At 52.5% G+C, this 22,248-nt stretch overlaps 3 protein-coding genes across 3 annotated transcripts in view; 2 read left to right on the forward strand and 1 right to left on the reverse strand.

Moving 5' to 3' along the window:
• Window positions 1-453: 453 nt before the first annotated feature.
• FNDC8 (fibronectin type III domain containing 8) lies at window positions 454-6,153 on the forward strand. Its single transcript, XM_012789989.3, has 4 exons — window positions 454-761; window positions 2,721-3,087; window positions 4,893-5,129; window positions 5,714-6,153. The coding sequence occupies exons 1-4, from the start codon at window positions 553-555 to the stop codon at window positions 5,864-5,866; spliced, it is 966 nt and encodes a 321-aa protein (XP_012645443.1). The 5' UTR covers window positions 454-552; the 3' UTR covers window positions 5,867-6,153.
• A 2,003-nt stretch (window positions 6,154-8,156) lies between these two features.
• NLE1 (notchless homolog 1) overlaps window positions 8,157-22,248 on the reverse strand; it is a 350,374-nt gene continuing 336,282 nt past the window's right edge. Inside the window, exons 2-14 of the mRNA XM_012790076.3 lie at window positions 16,777-16,822; window positions 16,499-16,642; window positions 15,313-15,530; window positions 14,632-14,711; window positions 13,073-13,149; window positions 12,801-12,898; window positions 12,249-12,441; window positions 11,596-11,731; window positions 11,413-11,459; window positions 10,520-10,722; window positions 9,298-9,457; window positions 9,127-9,197; window positions 8,157-8,550 (exon numbers count right to left, since the gene is read on the reverse strand). Coding sequence (XP_012645530.3) covers window positions 8,538-8,550; window positions 9,127-9,197; window positions 9,298-9,457; window positions 10,520-10,722; window positions 11,413-11,459; window positions 11,596-11,731; window positions 12,249-12,441; window positions 12,801-12,898; window positions 13,073-13,149; window positions 14,632-14,711; window positions 15,313-15,530; window positions 16,499-16,642; window positions 16,777-16,797 — 1,461 coding nt within the window. The 5' untranslated portion in view covers window positions 16,798-16,822 and the 3' untranslated portion in view covers window positions 8,157-8,537. The remainder of the gene's footprint in view (window positions 8,551-9,126; window positions 9,198-9,297; window positions 9,458-10,519; window positions 10,723-11,412; window positions 11,460-11,595; window positions 11,732-12,248; window positions 12,442-12,800; window positions 12,899-13,072; window positions 13,150-14,631; window positions 14,712-15,312; window positions 15,531-16,498; window positions 16,643-16,776; window positions 16,823-22,248) is intronic.
• The window catches only part of UNC45B (unc-45 myosin chaperone B), a 31,050-nt gene continuing 30,325 nt past the window's right edge, over window positions 21,524-22,248 (forward strand). Inside the window, exons 1-2 of the mRNA XM_012788952.3 lie at window positions 21,524-21,615; window positions 21,965-22,132. Of these exons, the coding sequence (XP_012644406.2) occupies window positions 21,965-22,132 (168 nt within the window). The 5' untranslated portion in view covers window positions 21,524-21,615. The remainder of the gene's footprint in view (window positions 21,616-21,964; window positions 22,133-22,248) is intronic.

A 22,248-nucleotide genomic window follows, 5' to 3' on the forward strand; every position in this document is an offset into this window, starting at 1 on the left:
ACCTTCTGGGCTTTCCCTGTGTGTACACAACTGGACGCGGCAGGGTTTGCTGCCTCCGGTTTCCAGACGTAGAGCCTCAGCATCTACAGGCAGTTTCCCACCCCCAGAGACCCTTCCCACGACTGCGCCCCTCCCAGGGCCCCAGCCGCCTCCCTCCATGCCCAGGTGCCTTTTTCTCACCACCCTTCTCTTCCGTCCCTGGGCAGCTCGCAGGTGTTGGCATTTTGAGATCTTACGGCAAGGCTGCCGTAAGCACAAAGTATTGGAGCTGGAAGGGGCCTAAGTTAGGCTCGTGAAGTTTGTTCCCTGGCTCTACCCATCTGGTGACGCTGGCCCTTGGTCCCTGCAGTCACGAGCGAGCCTGGCAGCAGCAGCCTGCAAGCAAGGGGAGGCTGGCCTCTAATTGTTACCTCTGTGATGATTATGAAGTCAGCTCATTGCACCCCCATCCCGCCCAAACTAAGGGTGGGCTCGCTACCCCTATAGTTTCTCTCTGCTTCCTGTCAGCTTGGTTGTCCTGCATGGTGATGGCTGTGGTCCCAAACAAACCAGATGGCATCAGAAGCAGTCTGTAAAGTGGGAGATGGGGAAGAGGCCATAGTGAAGAAAGAAAAGCTCAACGTCATGAATGTACTCAATCAACTGCCAAAGCCCTTTCCAAACCCCAAGTCTATGAACCGGACGGTCACCACCAAAGGACTCCCACTGCCTCCCAGAGGCAGTTTGGTTAATTTCTTGGAGGAAGATACCATCAATCTACCGTAAGACACGAGTCTAGTCTTTCTTCCTTTCTGAGGCTGGAGCTGGGGGGTGGGGAGAGAAACTTAAAGAAGCCTCACTTCCTTAACTCGTCACAACCCAGTCCCTGGACTCCCAGGGAAGACCATGTGTGCGGGTTGGACCTGCTGTCTATGTATTCCTGAGCTCCAGATCAGTTCTTGCAGGCATGTGGACCTCCTACTCCAGCAGGCCTTCCTGGATTAATCAGTTTTGTCGATGTGTTCCTCATCCTGCTTTGGCTGTGGTCCTTGTCACCAACTGCCACACCCCCACGGCTCCTCACCCTCAGACGTCTTCACCCACCTGATACGTTCCCCAGAGCCTGCCTGCCTGTAGATTAAGGCTTACCTTTCCTCCTCAGTGAGTCTGGGTTTCCTCTGCTTCATTCCGCAAAACCCTTTGAGCACCTGCTCAGGGGGTCTGGCCCACTGTTAAGTCCTGGGAATGTAGTCTGGAGAGCACAGTTACTGTCTTCCACGAGCTCCTATCTGGTGCACGGAGGTCAGGGGATGGGGTCAGGTAATAATGAGGGTGACACAGCATGGTCTGGTAGGTGTGTGACAGGATGCCTTGAGGAACCAGAGGGCTTAAGAGGGGCTTGGTATACCTTGGGAGACAGTGCAGTTAAGAGAGGCTTCTTGGAGGTGGTGATATTTGAGCTGAATCTCCAGGGAAGGGAAGGAGTTAGCCGGTGCAGAGGTGTTGACACAGAGTAATGAGGGCTGAGGGAATTATATACAGGGTGTTGTCATGGGTGTGTGACCTGTACAGTCACACACAGCCCCACACTTAGAAAGGACCTTGTACTTAGTCTAATGCTCTGTTGTAACCGTCTTGAAATTCTTAATTTTTGGATGAGGGGCTCCACAAACTATGTAACTAGTCTTAATCATATGAAAGGGACAATGGTGTCCATCCCTTAAACCGCCTGTAAGTAAACAGATATGGCTAAAGTGACAGATGCTTGTAGGAAACTTATGGTTTTATGGGAAAGTCTTGGGCTAGAAGCCTGAGTTCAAATCCAAGTTCTATCACTTAGATCTATGGCCTTAGACAAGTTAAGATCAGGGACTCTCAGTCCCTTATTTGCAAAATGGGGCTAACACCCAGCCAGCAGAGCCGGTGTGAAGATCAGGAGGGCAGGTCCAACATAGGGCCCGGTGCCTATGGGCCTTCGGTGCCCATGTCAGCATCGGCATTTCCAAGAAGTGAATCTGAACTATGGATTCATTAGGACAATCTGAAGCATAAATGACATCAACACCCAGACCCACCACCCTACAAAGAGCCTTGGTGGAGGAACCATTTATTCCAAACATCCACCCAGGGCTAGCACTAGGGGCTCTGGGCTGACCCAGATTTCTCAGGAAGAGGTAGGCCGATGGGGCTGGAACTCAGGGAGGGAAAACTTGGCCCATCAATCAATCACCTGTGATGTGGGAGGCTGGCCCGGAGTAAGGGATGCACATACTGTGGATTTTGGCCCATTAATGGGTCAGGAAATCCTTCTAGTTGGTGGAAAACAGTGTGATAAAAATGAACTAAAATAGAATTGGCAATTCCAGAGCCCCTCACACATTAAATACTGGATGGGTGCACCTCATCAGTAAAAAATATTTTAAATAGTAGGAAGTCATGCACAAGGTTTTCCTTTGTAATAGCAAAGAATTGGTGACGAATATCCATGTAATGGAAAACCGTACGAGTTAAACTGACTGAACCAGAGCTGGATGTATCAATATAGATGAATCTAAACCCACTGTTGAGTGAAAAAAAGCAAGTTGCAGATATATATATATATATATATATTGAAGATACCTTTTATTTATATATAACATCTAAAAACATGAGAAACAGGCGAGGCCCCAGGCCTGGCCCTTGGGTGGAATGGGCTGGGTGGCCTCCTTCCTCTGACTCACCTGTCTCCCCTCCCTCTCCAGGAAGCCGATGCCAATGGTGGATTCTGAATGCAGCTCCGATGACACCACCATCTCCCAGATCTCATCCACCTTGCTGAACCCCATCAAACTGGCCGTCACCCAGCCCAACAGCAGCTTCTTTGCGGGGATGCTGGAGGGGGAGCTGAACAGACTCAGCTTTTCCTCGATGATCAAGACAGAAAAAGGGGACCTGGCCCTCTGCCCACGCTCATCTCAGTCCCAAATGACCCCCAGGGGGCTGCTGGACCTTGACAACCCTGAGCTGGATACAGACACCTCTTCGACACACTCAGAATCCTCTGTGGTCATGGATGTGCCGGAGGCCCCCTTCATCTGTGAACACACTGTCAGCGATTCCACAGCCGTGGTGCGTTCCCCTCGCTCACGCGGTCAGCGAGGGCCTCCCGTGCCGGGCGCCCAGCTAGGCTTAGTGGGGAACGCGAGGGTGCCTCCCACCTACATTCTGGCCTCAAGTTCATGGTTCAGGAAGGCAGAGCGGGCATGTCTGTAAAGGACTCCAGTGCAAAAAGAAAAGGCTTGATGCTGTAGGAAAAGTTCAAATCAAGTGCCACCGGGAATTCAGAGGGAAAGAAGCATTACTTCCAGATGCAGGGATAAGCTTGGTGGCTTTTGGTAATATTTGAGCTGGGATACAGAGGTAGGATTTAAACACGCAGAGATGGAGGAAAGGCATTCCGTGGAGGGGCTGACCACAGGTGGCAAAGTGTGGGAGGAGATGAGTAGCCTCCTTTGATCCCAGGTCTTAATCCAGGGCTTCTCACACTTCCATCACTCTACCTACACATCACCTGTCATCTTGTGAAAACTGAAATTCCTGGCCTCATACCTAGAGAGTCTGGGGTGAAGCCTGCTAGTCTGCATAGCGAACAAATTCCCAGGTGATAACTACTGCTGCCAGTCCATGGCTACATGTTGAGTAGCACTGGCCTAGGCTATGGGAAGGGGAATAAAGGGGAGAGGAGGGGGAATGTCATTCTGGGGTCACTTTCCAGAGGTCCTCCAATGTTAGGCTATCTTACAGATAAACAGCAGGGAACAGCTTTGCACAAAGCTTTATATGAGGCTGGGTGCAGTGGCTGACGTCTGTAATTCTAGCACTCTGGATGGCTGAGGCAAGAGGATTGCTTGAGGTTAGGAGTTGGAGACCAGCCTGAGCAAGAGCAAGACCCTGTCTCTATTAAAAATAGAAAAAATTAGCCAGGTGTGGTGGTGCACATCTATAGTCCCAGCTACTTGGGGAGCTGAGGCAGGATCACTCGAGCCCAGGAGTTTGAGGTTGCTGTGAGCTACAATGATGCCACTGCACTCCAGCCTGGCCAACAGAGAGAGACCCTGTCCCAAAAAAAAGCAAAGCTTTATATCAGGTGATGGATATAATTTGAGTTGTATTTTAGGAAGATAAATCTGGAAGCCCCACTGTTGGATGGCCTAGAGCAGCATTTCTCAAAGTGTGATCCCAGACAGAGTGTGTCAGCCTCACATGGCAACTTGTTAGAAATTTAAATTCTTGTCTCCCCCCACCATACTTAGGCCTCCTGAATCAGAAACTGTGGAGTTGGGGCCAGCAATCTATATTTTAACAGTTCTCCAAGTTATGGTAATGCACAGTAAAGTTTGACAACCACTGGCCTAGATGGAGGAGAAACTGAGAATGAGAGACCAGATAGGAGACAGCAGGCCCAGGAATCTGAGTCATAATAAAAACTCCCTGAGATGCCTAGCCAGGCTTGGCAGCCGTTATTGTAGCACAAAGTGTATGGGCTCTGGAGCTAGGGGTTTGAACCTCGGCACTATTGCTTAATTGTGTGACCATAGCCTAGTCACCTGCCCTCTCTGAACCTGTAACCCCATTTGCAATGAGCAAGGTGGACAAGATAATCTCTAAGTTTCCTCTCAACTAACATAGCCTAGAAGAAATATGGAATGAGGGGTGCACCCTAAGGTGAGCGGGGCTGCCCAGGGAGAGTAGCACGTGCTGTGGGGCAGGTGGTTCCACACCCCATGTTGCAGTGCCTCTCACCTTCCATCAGACCTGCTTGAGCCCAGCAGGAGCAGGGGATGAGAGTGGGGCATTCTGACTCCAGTTGGGGTGGAGGGTGCAGGAAAGACATGACAGGTCTGAGAAAGCCTTGGGCCTCTCTTTTCCCCTAGGTTTCCTGGACCTATGCCTTGGGCAAGCAGCAGGTCAGTTTCTACCAGGTCCTGTTACAGGAGGTGGCCCAGGAGAAAGAAGATGGGTCACCCAAGGCAAAGAATCGTCCGTGGATCTTCAACAAGATCTTGGGCACCACCGTCAAGCTGATGGAGCTGAAGCCTAACACATGCTACTGCCTCACCGTCCGCGCAGCCAACACAGCGGGGGTGGGCAAGTGGTGCAAGCCCTACAAAGTGAGCCCTAGGGGTCAGGGAGGGGAGTCTGAAACCAGGGACTGGGGCTTTGGAGGTTGGGAGCACCGGTATACCCCCACAACTCATCTCCTTGCTGGGCTGCCTTTTGCCTGGGCCAATAGCATTAATACCAGGCTGCTTTTTTCTGGGAGGTTTAAGGATTAAGCCACTCTAGGGCCCACCAGAAATGCAAACTAATGTATTCACTCAGCATCACTATAATGCTCATATTCCAAAGCTGCTAGGTTTTAGATTCTTCAACCAAGTACCAATAATGGTGAGGGGGCTGGGAAATCAAAGGCATTGAGGGAAAAAGAGGGAAGACAGGCTAGAGGGGGATGGAACAGGAACAGCCTGGGGGTGGGCAGGGGCCCGGGGGACAGGCCTGAGCACAGGTAGCCCCTTGAGTTGGAAACCACATGACTGGGGAGGCACGAGTTTGAGTCATGCCTCTTTGGACGTGTTTCGTGTGTCAAGGCTAGTTTGGATAAAGCTAAGATCCCACTTAGCGACAAAAGAGGGTGACAGAGACAAAGGCTCAGGTCTGGGAAGGAATTCTGAGGGGTTTTCTTGTTTCACTTCAGTTTGCAACCGTGGCCACTGACTTCAACAGCTTCCCCGAGAACAACCCCATCCAGATCACCGTGCAGCGCAAGGAACCCCAGCGGAAAACCGTGTGCATGGGGCTGGAGGAGATGCGGAGGCTAGAAGATCTGGAATACCTATTTCCCTACTAAGAGGGAGAGCCCCAGGAAGCCCCTTACCTACCTTGAGCTTCGGCCCAGGGCCCTCAGGAACCAGCAGCATGCTAGGGAACCGCTGACCACCCTGCCGGCCCAGGCCTGGCAGAGTGGTACTGGAACCCCACCCCTGGGCCGGGGCCAAGGTTGGACGGGGCCCCCATTCACCTGGAGACATCTCAGGCCCGTCCAGGCTCAGCCACTGCCCACACCTTCTAGGTTTCCTCCTTCCCCAGATCTGGGCTGGGTCCAGGTCTCCCATTAAAGCAGCGCAGGTCATCCAGCATCCCAAAATTCTGCCTCATGTTGTGGACAGCCGCAGATGGGCCAGCACCAAGAGTCCAGACCGGTGGGGGAGGGGGGCGGAAAAACAAGGGTGGCTGGGCAATGGCATGCTACTGCCTCCCACTGCTTGGCTCTGCCATCAGCCTGTCCTATGTGGGGGAGACTGGTACACTCAAAGACTAAAACATTCTTAAATCAAGAGAAACAGCGATTGAGGACCGATGTGGCAGCCCACAGACTGTTAACAGGCTAGACTTGAGCTCTGCTGGGACATGTACAAAATGCCCAAGCTTTAGGGCGGGTCTGGTTTAATCCTGGCTCTACCTCTTACAGAATGCGAGGGCATGGGCTAATCACTTAGGCTGCTTTTGCTGTTTTCTCCTAAAAAATCTGGGGGTGTGAGCACCTTCCAGACGCAGGTGCAGGGTGTGTGAGAGCAGAACAAGTGCCTGGCACTGAGGGGCTCGGCGACTGGTAGCTCCCTTTGCCCGTCACACGGACGCACCGCAGAGATGTGCAGGGCAGAAGCTGGGCAGCACAGCTAGGTGACGAGCAAAATTGTAGACAGGGCTGGAGGAGGGTGAGAAGGAACCAGATATTAGAAGTGCCCCGGGCCTGAGCAGTTCACATGATGATGGCTTGAAAGCCTAACCTGAGTTTATGCCACAGCCGGCTTGGCATTGGATGCAGGGAGGAGATGGAGCCAGGGTGCGTGCAGGGAAAGGTCTTGGCCCAAGGTCTGAGGTCTTGGTGGAGATTCCTTTCATTATCTGAAAGTTCTCCTGGAGCAAAGAACCACTCTCCACACCAGGCACAGTGGCCATGCCTGTTATCTCAGCAGTTTGGGAGGCTAAGGCAGGAGGATTGCTTGAGGCCTGGAGCTAAGACCAGCCTGAGCAACATAGCGAGACCTTGTCTCTATACGATATTTAAAAAAAAAAAAAAATCAGCTGGGCACAGTGGCATGTGCCTATAATCCTAGCTGCGTGGGAGGATCACTTGAGCCAAGGTGTCTGAAGCTGCAGTGAGCTATCAACGCACCATTGCACCATAGCCTGGGCGACAGAGCAAGACCCTGTCTTTTTTTGAGACAGAGTCTTACTCTGTTGCCTGGGCTAAAGTGTCATGGTGTCAGCTAGCTCACAGCAACCTCAAACTCCTGGGCTCAAGTGATCTTTCTGCCTCAGCCTCCCAAGTAGCTGGGACTACAGGCATGCGCCACCATGCCCGGCTAATTTTTTCTATATATTTTTAGTTGGCCAATTAATTTCTATTTTTTTTTTAATAGAGATGGGGTCTCGCTCTTGCTCAGGCTGGTTTCAAACTCATGACCTTGAGTGATCCTCCTGCCTCGCCCTCCAAGAGTGCTAGGATTACAGGTGTAAGCCATTGCAACGGGCCCAAGATCCTGTCTCTTAAAAAAAATAAAATGAAATAAAAGAACCACCCTCCACATCAGACCATATCCATTTCTGCTCCAAACTCTTATGACACCATACCATACACTGCTTCCTGTTGGCGAGGGCATCCTCTGGGACAGCCACCGCCTTCCCCTCTCCATCCTGAGGGCCTGGTGCAGTGCTTGCACCGGCAGGGCCTCTGAATCGTGCTGCAGGAGAGGCAGAGGCATCTCCCAGAGCAGGCCTGGCCAGCAGGACTCTGTGAGAATGAAAACTATCTGTGCTTATATCGGGGCCTCTAGCTAACATGACTGAGGAACTGCACGTCTGCACATCTAACTGTGCTTAATTCTAGTTCATGTAAACAGCCACATCTGGCTGTGTCTACCATAGTGGACAGCACAGCCTTAGATTCTCCTCTGGCCACTGTCATACTGGCCTTTCCCTTGCAGGCACAGGGAAAAGAAAGGAAAGGCAACCTCCTGGTCAGTGTGGTTTTGATGCATTCCTGTGCAAGGGAAGGGACTAGACACACTGATTTAGCATTTAGGTCCTTAGTTAAGGCCTGGAAGTTCTAGGACAGAACTTATAACCCAAACACACAAAATATAAGTTATTTATTTGGTCACAGAAGCTGGGGGCTGAGCCTAACACAGCTGATGCTTGGAAAGGGCAGCAGCAGAGGCACAGGCAGAGCCCAGCCTCCCCCACGCGTCAGCACAAGCAAGGTACAGGCCAGTGGTCCGGGGCTGAGTTTGGTGAGAACCTCCCGTGACCTTCCAGTTCCAGCTCTAGGGCATGCCACAGGCAAGGGACCTGTGGGGAGACCCCACCGGGTCTGCAAGGACAGCAGGCCTTGTGTGTTCTCAGGTCACCGCTGGTGAGGAGGGTATGCACAGCCACCCTGGCCTTTGTTCTCCGGCAGGGCAGGCAGCCGGCAGAGGCCAAGTCCAGAGGGGGGTCAGAGAGAGCTGTGGGACTTTTCATCTCCTCCATCTGTGGAGAGAGGAGGGGCATGAGCAAAGGAGGCTGCCACGTGACCCCAGGGCCCACCAGAGTCGTCAAGAGCCTGTGACCATCCCTGCTCTAGCCTCCCAAAATCAGGCTACCCACCCACTGCCTGCCTCGGCAAGGAGAAGCGAGTCATTTGGCCTGGCCCTGGGATGCCCATGGCCAAACAGCGACAATCCTTTAGAAGTACATTTGCTTTATGTACCAGAGAATATTCACCCTATCTTTGATATTCCTGTCTATGAAGGTTTGACAATTCTCAAGAGACAGGTTAACGAAGCTCTCTGCAATTGCACACTACAAGGCAGAAGCAGGATTTGAACTCAGGTCTTTTGACTCTGAAGCCCAGTGCTGGGGAAACCCTCGATGCATACTCTAGAGAGCCTCTCTGCTGGCCTCCGTAATTCGGTGGCTTTCCCACTTGCCCGCTGAAGACCTGTACCACACACCTCCTCAGGGACAGTGAGAGCCCCTGGAGGGCCCTGCGGAATCCTACGCCACAAGGGACAGGGCGCGAAGGCAGGAGAGCTGAGCACGCCACCCACCACCTCCCACACTCACATCCGGAGGCATTTGTCCTTCCCACCGCTTGCCACCCTCTGGCCGTCTGGACTCCAGTCCACAGCGTACACCTAAACCGGGGAGGAGGAAGAGGAAGGCAAGTCGGGGGGTGAGGGGAGGACAGCTGGGCTGCAACCCCAGCCCCTCCCGTGCCTACGCAGACCGCCCTACCTCATCCGCGTGGCCGGGCAGGTCTGTGGCCAGCTTCTGGGCCTTCACGTCCCACACCTTCAGCGTGCTGTCGCTGCTGCCGCTGACCAGCAGCCGGCTGTCAGCTGACCACGCAATCTGGTACACGGCAGCCACGTGGCCACGCAGGGAAGCCAGGTACCTGGGCCAGGGGAAGACGATGGATATTAAAGTCTGAAGGGTTCCCCGTGCCCACAGCAGTGGTTCTCAACCTTGGCTGCCTGTTGAGAATTACCTGGGAACTTTTACAAAATCATACTGCCTGGCCCCCCAACAGACCATTTTAATCACTGCCAGTCATTACTATCTGCAAAACTTCTCCGAACGAACTGCTTCCTTGCCTCTTGCCAGGCCCCCATACCCGCACGACTCTGCGTGTCCCAGACTCCGGTGCAGCCACCTGCTTAGCCCATCTGCCTGACACCCCCCCAGCACACGGCTGCTTGCTCGCAGGGGCATGGAATAAAAGGCCTGGAGCTTTCAAGTCAATACAGTCCAGCTGTGTCATTTTGGACAAACCAACAGGCATCTCTGAGACTCAGTTTCCTGATTTTAAAAAGGAACCGAATTGCCCATTTCCAAGGGTTGCTGCGTGAAAACCCGCGATAACTGACACGTAGGCTCCCTTCAGCCCCAGTCAGGGCTTCCCTGGCTCCTTTTCCCTCCTGGCCTGGGCCTCTGCCTGTCCTGCGACCTGATTAAGCTCAAGGGCATTGAACCTCACCATGCCAAGGCTTCCCAAACTTGGATGGGTCACAGAATCACCTGGCGACCTTGCTAAAATGCAGACTCTGACCCTTAGGGTCTGAGGTGGAGCCCATGACTCTGCATTTCTGTCAGGCTCCCCGGTGACACTGATGCCGCTGGTCTGTGGCCTGCACTTTGAGGATGGCCACGTAATGATGGTGCCACACACCCACCTACCACTTCACCTCCACTGGAGCTGCATTCCTGCCCTCTCGCTAGCTCTAAGATCACTTTCCCCTAAGACATGAAATGATTTAGCATTTTCAGGGCTCGCTCAGTGCTGGTCCTCAATATAGCATCTCATTTAAACCTTGCAACAAAGCTGAGAGGTAGAGAGCGGGTCTGCCTATTACAGAAGAGGAAACAGGCTTGGAAAAGGCCCACCCTGGTAAGTGGCGGCGCCGGGCTCCCCCTACCATTCACTCCTTAGAGAGGAGCAGTGGCCGCCCCCACTCACTTGCCCGTCCTGCCATCCCACAGCTTGATGGACTTGTCGAAGGAGGCACTGGCCATGACACGGGAGTCAGGAGAGAAGAGCACCTGGTTGATGAGGGCCTGGTGTCCCGTCATCCGTGCCAGGGGCTTCTTGTCCTCTGCTGGGGACCACAGGAATAAGGTGAAGTCGTCTGAGCCAGACACCAGCCTCTCTGGGCCCAGGCCCTAGGGGAGGCAGAAAACACACCATGTTGGATGTGGTCTTAGACAGGGGAGCCAGGAGTGGACAGAGGCCAGGATTAGGAGGAACAGGCCCAGGTCAGCCACTCAGTGACATGTGAGCCCAAATAAGCCACTTCACCCAAAAGGAAAAAGAAATTCTACACACACGGGATGATCTCTAAGGCATAGTATTACACAAAAAAGTAGGGCATGAAATGACATTAAAAAGGGGAAGGACTTTATGTGGCTTATGTGTTTGTATATACTGTCCACATACACGGATGTGTATGTATGAAATCTCTGGAAGGTGACACAAGATACTGGCAGCACTGGATACTTCCAGAAGGAATGGGTGACTGCACAAGAGAGATAGGAGACTTTTTACTTTCTACTTTTTTGTATTCTTTGAAACCCAGACCATGTGAATGTGTAAATAACTTTAAATAAAATAAAAAACTTAACAAACTAAACTATATAAAAAAGAGATGCCTTGGGAATGTAATAAATAGGCAAATAAACAAAACAAAAACGATCCCTAGTGCAATTAAGATTTTAAGATTGCAAGCTAGGATTACCCAGAACAACTTTTTGGAATAGGTACATTCTGAGCTGGGGCTGGAAGGGACAGGGGTCTGAGTGCTGCAGAGAGGGAAGGGTACGGAGCAGGGGACGCGCGGGTGGGCACACACTCACCCGCACATGGTTGTATCGGCTCAGAGCCCTCTCCTTCAGCTCCTGCACTGTGTCCCGGTACCGACCAGGAGGAAAGGAGATACGAGGAACAAGGCTGGTTAGAAAATCCAACACAACCCATTCAGTGAAGAAATGGCAACCCTTCCCGAGCCGCCCTCTCCCCTATTTCTCCCACTCACTCACATGACCCCTGGAGGTCTTGGGCATTAACTGAGGCCTCAGCAGGCTCAAAGGCGCCCGTGCGCAGGGCGTAGTCAGTGCTCAGTGCCATGGTGTTCACCCAGTGGCCGTGGCCTTGCAGAGTCCGGCACAGCACACCCTGGGGCAAAGGGAGACGGGTCAGCACACACACACAGCACTCTCCACCCCGGGGAGATTCGCCCCAGGAGACGGGTGGTACAGGACCCCAGGGTTCCATCATTCATCTACTGCGAGCTCAATCAAATCACCCCTCTGGGCTCGAGTCTCTCCCTATCTGTAAAGTGAGGGCACCAATCCAGATTAGCATTTCTGAATGTTTCACAGGACAGACAGGTGAAGCACGCCAGAATAAAAGGGCTCCGGTCAAATAAGTCTGGGGTACCTCAGGCTTGATAAAGCTAAAGAGGCTGCAGACAGCAGGAATTTCCAGAGCTTGACATCTAACAGGGACACTGGGATCTCCATTACGGTGCAGCACCAACCACAGAACCCTTGCTCCCAAAGCATTCCCCTGACGGGGCTCCCAGTACACATCTGGGAAACACCGAACTCATTGAGGTCAAGGCCACTCCCAGCACCAGTGTCCTGTGACTTAAGATTTGCCAGACTGGTTCCTGCACCCTCCCAGTTCTTACGTCGTGAGCCCTCCAGACTTTGACGGTGCGGTCCTGGGAGGCGGAGTAGAGAAGCCCGTCCCCTCCCCACCGGAGACAGGTGACAGACTGGGTGTGTCCGGTGAGGATGCGCTCACAGCGGCCTGCGGTTATGTCCCACACTCGCACACTGCCATCCTTGGAGCTGCTGGCCACATAGCGGCACTCGGGGTTCCTGGCCAGGGGGAGAGAGATGTGACCTCACCTGTGACCTGGCAATGGCCATCTGCCTACAGCATCTCCCCATTCCCAGCTCAAAGCCCAGGGATAACCACTCTCTCAGCAGCCTTCTGACCCCAAGCCCCAGCTGTACTACAAGGTGGTTCTCAGGCGCCACGATGCAAAACTTCCTCCCAAGCAGCAATGCAGTCAGCAAGAAGCTGGGGGACCTTCCCACCACCCGCTACACCACCACCATCACTCAGGCTGCCCGTCTCATCCCCTCATGTAAAGCTACTCTGTGCTGAGCAGAGAAGGGGGACAGCTTAGACCCCCTGGCTCCTCGCTTGCCCCAGCTGGGTCGGCATCACTTACACATGGAGGGGCTCCCAGCTCAGGGCCGTGATCCACTTGCTGTGGCCAGTGAGGGTCCTTCCCACCTGCTTCCCTGTGCTTGGGTCCCACAGGAGAATCTGAAGGACAGAAGCTCACTGAAGAGCCCTCCCCAACCAGTCCCTGGTCCCAGCAAAATCCCCCACTGCCAGCCCCCACCCAACCCTCCCTGAAGACCCCAGAACCTGATTCTGAACTGTCCCCCAGGGAGGGTGTTCCCAAGTCCCTGCCTAGTTACCCCAACCACCACCTACCTGGCCATTCTTGCAGCCTGAGGCCAGCTTCTTGCCATCTGGGGACCAGGATATACTAAGGACCCAGTGTCTGTGTCCTAAGAAAGCAGGGGAGGGAGAAATGAGGGACTGTCTTTCATCCCCAGTGCCCAGCAAGGCCTGGCAGATTGCAGCTACTCCTTAGCCACCTGCTGAATAAATGAATGATCCAAGCCAGGTGTGGTAGCTCACGCCTATAATCCTAGCATTTTGGGAGGCCGAGGTGGGAGGACTGCTTGAGCTCAGGAATTCAAGACCAGCCTAGGCAACATAGTGAGACCCCAACTTTACAAAAAATAATAAAAACAAATTAGCCACGCGTGATGTGCATGGCTGTAGTCCCAGTAACTTGGAGGCGGAGGCAGGAAAATGGCTTGAGCCCAGGAGTTTGAGATTGCAGTAAGCTATGATTGAACCACTGTACTACAGCTTGGGAGACAGAGCAAGATTCTTTCTCAAAAAAAGAAAAAAAAAGCCGGGCGCGGTGGCTCACGCCTGTAATCCTAGCACTCTGGGAGGCTGAGCCAGTCGGATTGCTCGAGGTCAGGAGTTCGAAACCAGCCTGAGCAAGAGCAAGACCCCGTCTCTACTATAAATAGAAAGAAATTAATTGGCCAACTAATGTATATATATATAAAATTAGCCGGGCATGGTGGCACATGCCTGTAGTCCCAGCTACTCGGGAGGCTGAGGCAGAAGGATTGCTTGAGCCCAGGAGTTTGAGGTTGCTGTGAGCTAGGCTGACGCCACAGTACTCACTCTAGCCTGGGCAACAAGCGAGACTCTGTCTCAAAAAAAAAAAAAAGGAAGAACGAATGAACAAAGGAGAGATGAGGCTTTTTAGGCAAAGGGAATACATACCCCAAGTTTTAGAGCTGTGCATCTTGCTGCACAGATACCACCGTCACTTTCTAATAATTCCTTATGTGACATATGATATAAAGTGTTTTCATACAAGCCACCCCTTGTAATTCTCACAAAAGCTCTAAGGTATGGGCAAAGCAAAGAATTATCATCCCCATTTTCTCAGGAGAAAACTACAGCTTAGAAAGGGAGCAATTGCAGCCCCACGCCAAGGTCACCCAGCTAGTCTGGTGGTATAGCAGTGGTTCTCCAAGTGTGATCCCCAGACCACCTGGGAATGTGTTAGAAATGCAGATTCCCAAGTCCTACCCCAGAGCTAATGAAACTAAAGCCCTGGTGTGGCCCTTGCAATCTATATTTAACAAGCCCTGCAGGTGGTTCTGATGTGCACGGAAGTTTGAGAACCACGGTGCAGAGGTTGGATTTAAGCCAGGTTCTCCCTGACACCAGCCGGTCAGTCCCTCCCCACACCCCATCTTGACTCTTAGTCCAGTCTCTGCTTGTTTGGAAGTGGCTGTCTGTGTTTAAGCCACTTCTACCTAGGAACACACAGCCACTAACTGGATGTTACGGAGTTGGAATCTGCTCTGGGCCTCCCCAGGAACTAAAGAGCTGAACAGATCAGCCACCTCCTACTGCATTAACCACCCCCCAAAATTGGCTAATTGCATACTGACCCTTGCAAGTGAAATGCGGTGTCTCTGTGCTGAGATCCCAGAAGCGTACAGTGGTGTCTCCGGAGCCACTAGCCAGGTACCTGGGGAAGAGAGGACACATGACCTCTGCAGTGGTGGGCAACCAGCCTGGCCCACCCCGAGATACTGTACATGTGTATTTCGGCCACCTATGCAATTGTCTTCTGTGAACAGAAACTGGGAGTGGACCCTTTCCTCTCCCCTGAAGGAGAAATACACTGATGCTGCCATTTGGGAGACCTTAAGAGGCCATTTCTTTCCTCCTCCTTCCTAAAAGGAATGAACTCAATTATAACCAGCTTTTGAAGCTTCTCATTATTCTCATAAGATCATGAGAAGCAATTAATCCCAGTTTCAAAGATGAAAAATTAACTCAGAAAAGTGGCTTATCCAAGTCACACAGCTCTGAAGGGGCAGAGCTGAGCTTGTAGCTCAGATCTCCTGAAATCAAGTCCAAGAAAAGTTTGTCCAAGGCAGGTGTCCCTGGCCTTTGGCACCAGGCCCAACTGGGAAATTCCCTTAATTGCAAGCAGAGCCCAGAGCCTGGGTCTACAGTAGGCAGCCTGAGGTCCCATCGATCATAAAACTCTGGGGTACCATCTCCACCCCAGACAGAGGCTGTACCCCCACATACCCCCTCCACGATTCTGCAGCTGTCCTTACTTTCCTGTGGGGCTGAAGGCCACAGAGATGACCGCCTCGCTGTGACCCTCCAAGGAGCTGGTGCAGCGGGTCACAGCCCGGACCCTGAAGATAGCCTGTGGCTGGTAGATGATGTCTAGGACCTTCTCTGTCTCCACTGCCTGGGACTCCAGTGTCTTCCCAAGTGAGGAGGTGATCTCAGCATCATGGACATAGAACGCCAGTGGCAGGGGATCCTCCTATAGGGCAATGGTAAAGGGCAACCCCTCATCGAAGGATGTGCAGGGCTACCTCTGCCCTGGTACACTTCCCACTCAGTTGTGAAAAGTGGAATTTCTTTCTTTCCAGCCACCCTGCTTAGGATACCCCCAACAGTTCCCATTGAGCAAGACCTTTTTAATTCTTGTAGCAATTGTAGGACATTTACACAGCACTTTGAAATTCTTTATCTGAATCTCACGACCACCTGAGAAGTAGACATTAATATTCCCGGATGATAGTTTAAAAAGCAGAGGCTAAGAGCAACTAAGTAATTAGTTCAATGTCCTATTGCTAATGACCAATCCAGGTTATAAGGTCTGGGATCAAGGTTAGCACACAGCATTCATGCAGTGTTTTTTGAAACCACTACACTATGCTGTATTTGTGTAAGAAGCATCCAAAAAGTTGGTTAAAAATGTGGACTTCCAGCTTCATCTCAAAGTTTGGTTTAGTAAATCTGGGGTAGGGCGCAGAAACTGCATTTTTAAACATCCTTCCCTACCCCAAAGGAGACCACTTCTGTAAACACTAGCTTGTAGATTAAGAGCATTGGGTATTGAGTCTGACAGATTTGGCTTCCAATCCCAAATCGACTACCTACTGCGCAGGATCGTGCAAATAATTTAGTACCTCTGGGCCACACTGTAAAATGGGGATATTCATGAGTCTGATCTCAAGGGGCCGTGACAAGAAATCAATGAGATATTACACCCAATGCGTTCGAAACGCAGCCTCTCTCTGCAGGAGGACCCTGACGATTGGCGTGTAAAGCGCTTTCCCACCGACTTCATCTTCTGACCCTCAGGTAGGTGAGGACTCACTGCAGGTGGGGCATCACTATCGCTGAGTAGCGGGGGGACCCCGAACCGCAGACCCTCCGGTGGGGACCCCCCCCACCCCATCCCCCGGGGGAGGGGATGCGGGGCAGCCCTGGCCGGCCGCTCACCTGGGCCAGCAGCGCGTTGCACACGAGCTGCAGCCTGTCCGGGGTGATGTCCACGGGCACGTCGAACGGGGAGCCCAGCAGCTGCCCGCCCTCATCCTGGAACTGCACCAGCAGCCGCTGCACGTCGCGCGCCGCCGCCTCGTCCTGCGCGAACAAGCGGGCGGGGTGTCACCCTCGCCGCCCGTCCGGAAGGCCCCCGCTTCGCCTCCCTCCGGCCTCGGGGACCCGGGCCCGAGCGCCCTGCCGTGACGCCCCGGCCCCCATTTACGCAGACCCACCACCGCCACCGCCGCCGCCATCCTGCGTCCCCACGTGGAGGAGAAAGACCCCGGCGGGCCAGAGCGCCGCCGCCGTGGGCCGGCAGGGCCGCAGCCGGGCACGTCGCCCTCTAGTGTCGCGGAGGAGAAGTATCACGTCGCCGCCTCCTCCCCATTTAGTCACTCCAGTGCCTTACAGGATACAATCAACCTGTGACTCTTCACAACAGGGATTCTTGTCCCATTTTACAGATCAGGAAGCCAAGGCTCTGAGAGGTGAATTGTCCCCAAGATCACAGAGGCAGAAGGACCCCCGGGATAGGGGGTGGGAGAGTGGGGAGCTTTACAATGCCAGAAGCAACCTATTGGTTGCTCAACCCTATTGGGTTGAGGGCAGAAGTTATTATTCTTTTTCAAGTAGATCAAGTTAATTAATAATACTTGATGAGTACAAAAGCAAACCATTTTTACAGTTGTCAACACGATAAAGCGATAATAATGATAACGACAGCAATGGGTCAGGCATTGTTCTCAGTGCTTCTAATACACAACTCATTTAATCCTCACACAGCCCTTTTCTCCCCATTTTACAGATGAAGGACTGAAACAGAAAGTAATGAACTTGAACTCTCTTGTGAGTAACACGAGATCATCTTCGGTAACTCTTCTCTCCCTCCTCCCTGTCACCCAGGCAGCGCCAAGCTCTGCTAAGTCCGCCTCGTGAACGTAACGTGGATCTGTCCTCTGCACCTCCACAGCCACACTCTGGATGGAGTCACCATCGTTTCTTCCCTGCCCTGCTATAACAGCCTCTTTTTTTTTTTTTTTTTTTTTTTTTTGAGACAGAGTCTCACTCTGTTGCCCTGGCTAGAGTGCCGTGGCGTCAGCCTAGCTCACAGCAACCTCAAACTCCTGGGCTCAAGCAATCCTCCTGCTTCAGCCTCCCGAGTAGCTGGGACTACAGGCATGCACCACCGTGCCCAGCAAATTTTCTCTATGTAATTTTAGTTGTCCAGATAATTTGTTTCTATTTTTAGTAGAGACGGGGTCTCACTCTTGCTCAGGCTGGTTTCAAACTCCTGACTTTGAGTGATCCTCCTGCCTCAGTCTCCCAGAGTGCTAGGATTACAGGCGTGAGCCACCGCGCCCGGCCTGTAACAGCCTCTTGACAAGCCCCTGCTTCCGTTCCTGCCTCCTCCCATCCGTTCTGCACAATGCAGCCAGGGCGGTCTTTCCAAACTCAAAATCCAGCCTGTTACTCTTTGCTCTGACACCCTGCAGTCGCTCCCTTACACGCAGGAGAAAACCAAACTCTTTATAATGGTCCACTCAGCCTTGCTGTCTGCAGCCACCCCTTTCTCTTTTAGAATAAATTCTTTTGGCTTTTCCTGAATGCTTCCAAGTCATGGCCCTTCCTGCATCAGCGTTTTTGCACATGAGGTTTTAACTATGTCTGGAACTGGTATGGAATGAATCGTGCCCCCTCCCCTCTAAATTCATATGTCAAAGTCCTAACCTCCAACGTGACTGTATCTGGAGATAGGCCCTATAGGAAGGTAATAAAGGTCAACGAATACAGTCATAAGGGCAGAGCCCTAATCAGACAGAACTGGTGCCCTTAGAAGAAGAGAATCCAGAGCTCTCTCTCTGTCTCTACCCCTCACCCCCACTGCCGCCCTGCACACACACGGACATGAGGTCATGTGAGGACGCAGTGAGAAGGCGGCTGTCTGCAAGATATGAAGAGAGGCCTCACCAGGAGCCAGCTCTGATGACAACTTGATCTTGGACTTTTCAGCTCCAGAGCTGTGAGAAAATACATTTCTGTTGTTTAAGCCCCCAGTCTATGGTATTTTGTTATGGCAGCCCGAGCAGACTAATACAGGAATAGTTCCTCATCCTTAATGTCTTGCCTTAAATATTCATTCATTTATCCAGTAAGTATATTGAGCACCTATTCCCTTTTAGACATTGTTCTAGGAGCTCTACATATATTAACTCATTTATCACTTGCTCAGGGAAACCTTCTCTGACATGATGTCATGTTACCCTGTTATATATTTCTCCTTTTCTTTTCTCTTTCTTTCCTTCTTCCCTCCCTCCCTCCCTCCCTCCTTCCTTCCTTCCTTCCTTCCTTCCTTCCTTCCTTCCTTCCTTCCTTCCTTCCTTCCTTCCTTCCTTCCTTCCTTCCTTCCTTCTTCTTTCTTTCTTTCTTTCTTTCTTTCTTTCTTTCTTTCTTTCTTTCTTTCTTTCTCTTTCACAGAGTCTCACTCTGTTGCCCAAGGTAGAGTGCCATGGCATCAGCCTAGCTCATAGCAACTTCAAACTCCTGAGCTCAAGCGATCCTTCTGCCTCAGCCTCCCAAGTAGCTGGGACTACAAGCATGTGCCACCATGCCCAGCTAATTTTTTCTATATGCATTTTTAGTTGGCCAATTAATTTCTTTCTATTTATAGTAGAGACGGGGTCTCGCTTTTGCTCAGGTTGGTCTTGAACTCCTGACCTCGAGCCATCTTCCCGCCTCGGCCTCCCAGAGTACTAGGATTACAGGTGTGAGCCACTGTGCCCAGCATGTTTTCAAGACATCCTGGTATCCTCACATTTAGAAAACACAGATCCATGGAATGATTTTATCCATTTATTCAATTACTATTCTTGAGCACCATGTATGTGGCACACACCTTATAAACACTTGGAATATGTAAGTGAACTATACACAAATCCTTGCCCTCATGAGTGTTCTATGCTTCCATTATGATTCACAGTTCCTGGCACATAATAGATGTTTAAGAAATGCTTGTGAAATGAATTACTGAATCAGGATTTGAATCTAGAATTCCTTGGACCTAAAGTCACAGAACTGCAGTTCTCTGCCAATGGCAGGATCATTTATCGTATTACCTCATTGCTGCAGAGAGCTGGCCCCACACAGGGGCCCCGGGCTGGGGACACCATGTGGCACAGGGAGTTCATTCATCCATTCATTCATTTATTTGTTCATTCAGTAAACATGTGTTGGGCTGGGCCTTGTGTCCAGCAGGTTGGGAGAACCTGTGCAAGGTCACATAGCTGTGTGTCCAAGGCCACAGAGCTAGGAGCACAATCGAGTGATTGTGGGTGATCGAGTGATTGTGGGTGATTCTACCTGTGCTGCTTCAGTGTCTTTCTCAGCCCCAGCCAGGTAAGTTTGAAGATACACACACATGTGGGGCAGAGAGGAGGAGGACTGGAGGTGAGTGGAGCAAATCACCAGCATGAAGACACCATTCGTGCACTCATTCATTCGGGAAACACGCATCAGGCACCGACTCTGCCAGGCTCTGTGCTGGGGGAGGGGAAGTTTGTAGGGGGAAGGGGACAAGTGGCGTGGGATGCTGTCCTTGCCTTCCAGGGGGAGCTTGTAGCCCAGGCTTGGAGACGTTGAAAGACAAGAGAGATCTGGGTCCAAGTGGGGACGATCTCATAAATTTGCTTCAGGAGCCCCTCGGTCAGATTGAGGGAAAGCAATTTCTGCCTCAGGAAAGACCCGTCTGTGAGGGTGAGTACAGAGTTCTCCCAGGAAGACCCCTGTGAGGGTGAGTACAGAGTTCTCTTCCCAGGAAGACCCCGTTGTGAGGAGGGAGCCTCAGCTTGTTCCAGGCAAGGTCCCAGTTGGATAGGGGAGGGTACAGTCCTCCAATCTGCCCCAGGCCTTTTTTTTTTTTTTTTTTTTTTTGAGACAGAGTCTCGCTTTCTTGCCTAGGTTAGAGTGAGTGCCGTGGCGTCAGCCTAGCTCACAGCAACCTCAAACTCCTGGGCTTAAGCAATCCTCCTGCCTCAGCCTCCCGAGTTGCTGGGACTACAGGCACGAGCCACCATGCCCGGCTAATTTTTTATATATATATATATTAGTTGGCCAATTAATTTCTTTCTATTTTTTATAGTAGAGGTGGGGTCTCGCTCAGGCTGGTTTTGAACTCCTGACCTCGAGCAATCCGCCCGCCTCGGCCTCCCAGAGTGCTAGGATTACAAGCGTGAGCCACCGCGCCCGGCCTGCCCCAGGCCTTTACCCTAAGAGATTTCAGTCTTACAGGGGACACACAGAGCCCACTCTCAGGGAGCGGTCAGCTGTGTATAGTCACTCGAACAGAGGGGGACAAACAGATCGGAACCAGCAACCAACCCACTCACACCAAACCGAGTTAGCCAGTCCTGCGGATCTTTCTGAAAAGCAAGGACATTTTCAACAAGTGAGTGCTGAGGGATGCAGGTGTTGTGAACAAGTAGAAGAAGAGAAGGGGCTTTCCTTGCCTCTCCCCTCCTCCCCCCATCTAGAAAGGCATTTCTGGAAGTCTCCAGTTGGTTGGGGACCTGGGCAGCTGCTCTGTGTGCCCAAGACTGTCAGTCCCTCAGCTGTCACTCTGCTCCCAAAATAGCAGTGACTGGGGGGAGGGAAGGGAGGTTGTTTATCTAAGATGGAAGGAGGGAAGGGGCATTATCTCTGTGCCTAGGGAGGGGTGCATGCTGGGGTGTTCCCGTCCCTTCTGGATCTTTCTCTCACTCTTTGGGGTATGAAGGCCAGAGCCCCCAGGACACCTGAGCCGGGTGCTCAGGCAGAGGCTAGTCAGCACCTCCACGTGGCCGCAACTGTCCAGTCTGGGGAGAGGGAGGGACCTGAGTATCAATGACAGACTCCAGGGGCACCTGCCCCTGTGGCCAAATATGGTCTGGAGCCACGGGCAGGGGTGATAAAATGTCTTGCGGGCGGGCTGGGTGGGGCAGACTGGGGCAGACTGGCTGGCTGGAGGCTGACCCAGGAGAGAGAGCTCAGGGGAGCAGTATCACCGGGGCCAGATTGAAACCGTTGTCCTTGCTGAGAAAGTGAGTCGGGCCGGAACTGGGGAGGGATAAGGCAGTTCCCCAGACTCGGGAGGGATAAGGCAGACTTTTAAGGCCCCCAAAGAAGTCCAGACCTTTGGCATGGTGGCTTCACCTGCTGGGAGGGACAGGGAGCGAAGCCTGTTTTAACTGGGGCCAAGCTCTGAGCAAATGCTGTACTGTCCTTCTGGGGTGTTGGATTTGAGGGTGCCGTGGGTGAGTCCTTTCTAGGCAGAATCCCCACCTTCTGCCCTGCTGGAAGGGGAGCCTGGAGCTCTGGACGTCAGACCAGGGGCCCAGCCCGGGTCTGGAGTGAGGGGCTGGCCAGACGGAGCTGCTCCCGTCCCCGCAGATGGCAGAGGCGGAAGCCGTCCAGCTGAAGGAGGAAGGGAACCAGCATTTCCAGCGCCAGGACTACAAGGCCGCCATGAAGAGCTACAGCCAGGCCCTGAAGCTGACCAAGGATAAGGCCCTACTGGCCACGCTCTATCGGAACCGGGCGGCCTGCGGCCTGAAAACGGTCTGGTGCGGGACGGGGCTGGGGGCAAAGGGGTGGAGGTGGCCCCCTCCTCCTGATAGGAACTGGCCACCGTCCCAGCCTGCTCCTCTGGGCCCCTCAGGCTGGAGAAGGGTGCC

This window comes from Microcebus murinus, chromosome 18 (assembly GCF_040939455.1).
Source record: "Microcebus murinus isolate Inina chromosome 18, M.murinus_Inina_mat1.0, whole genome shotgun sequence".
NCBI classification, from domain to species: Eukaryota; Metazoa; Chordata; class Mammalia; order Primates; family Cheirogaleidae; genus Microcebus; species Microcebus murinus.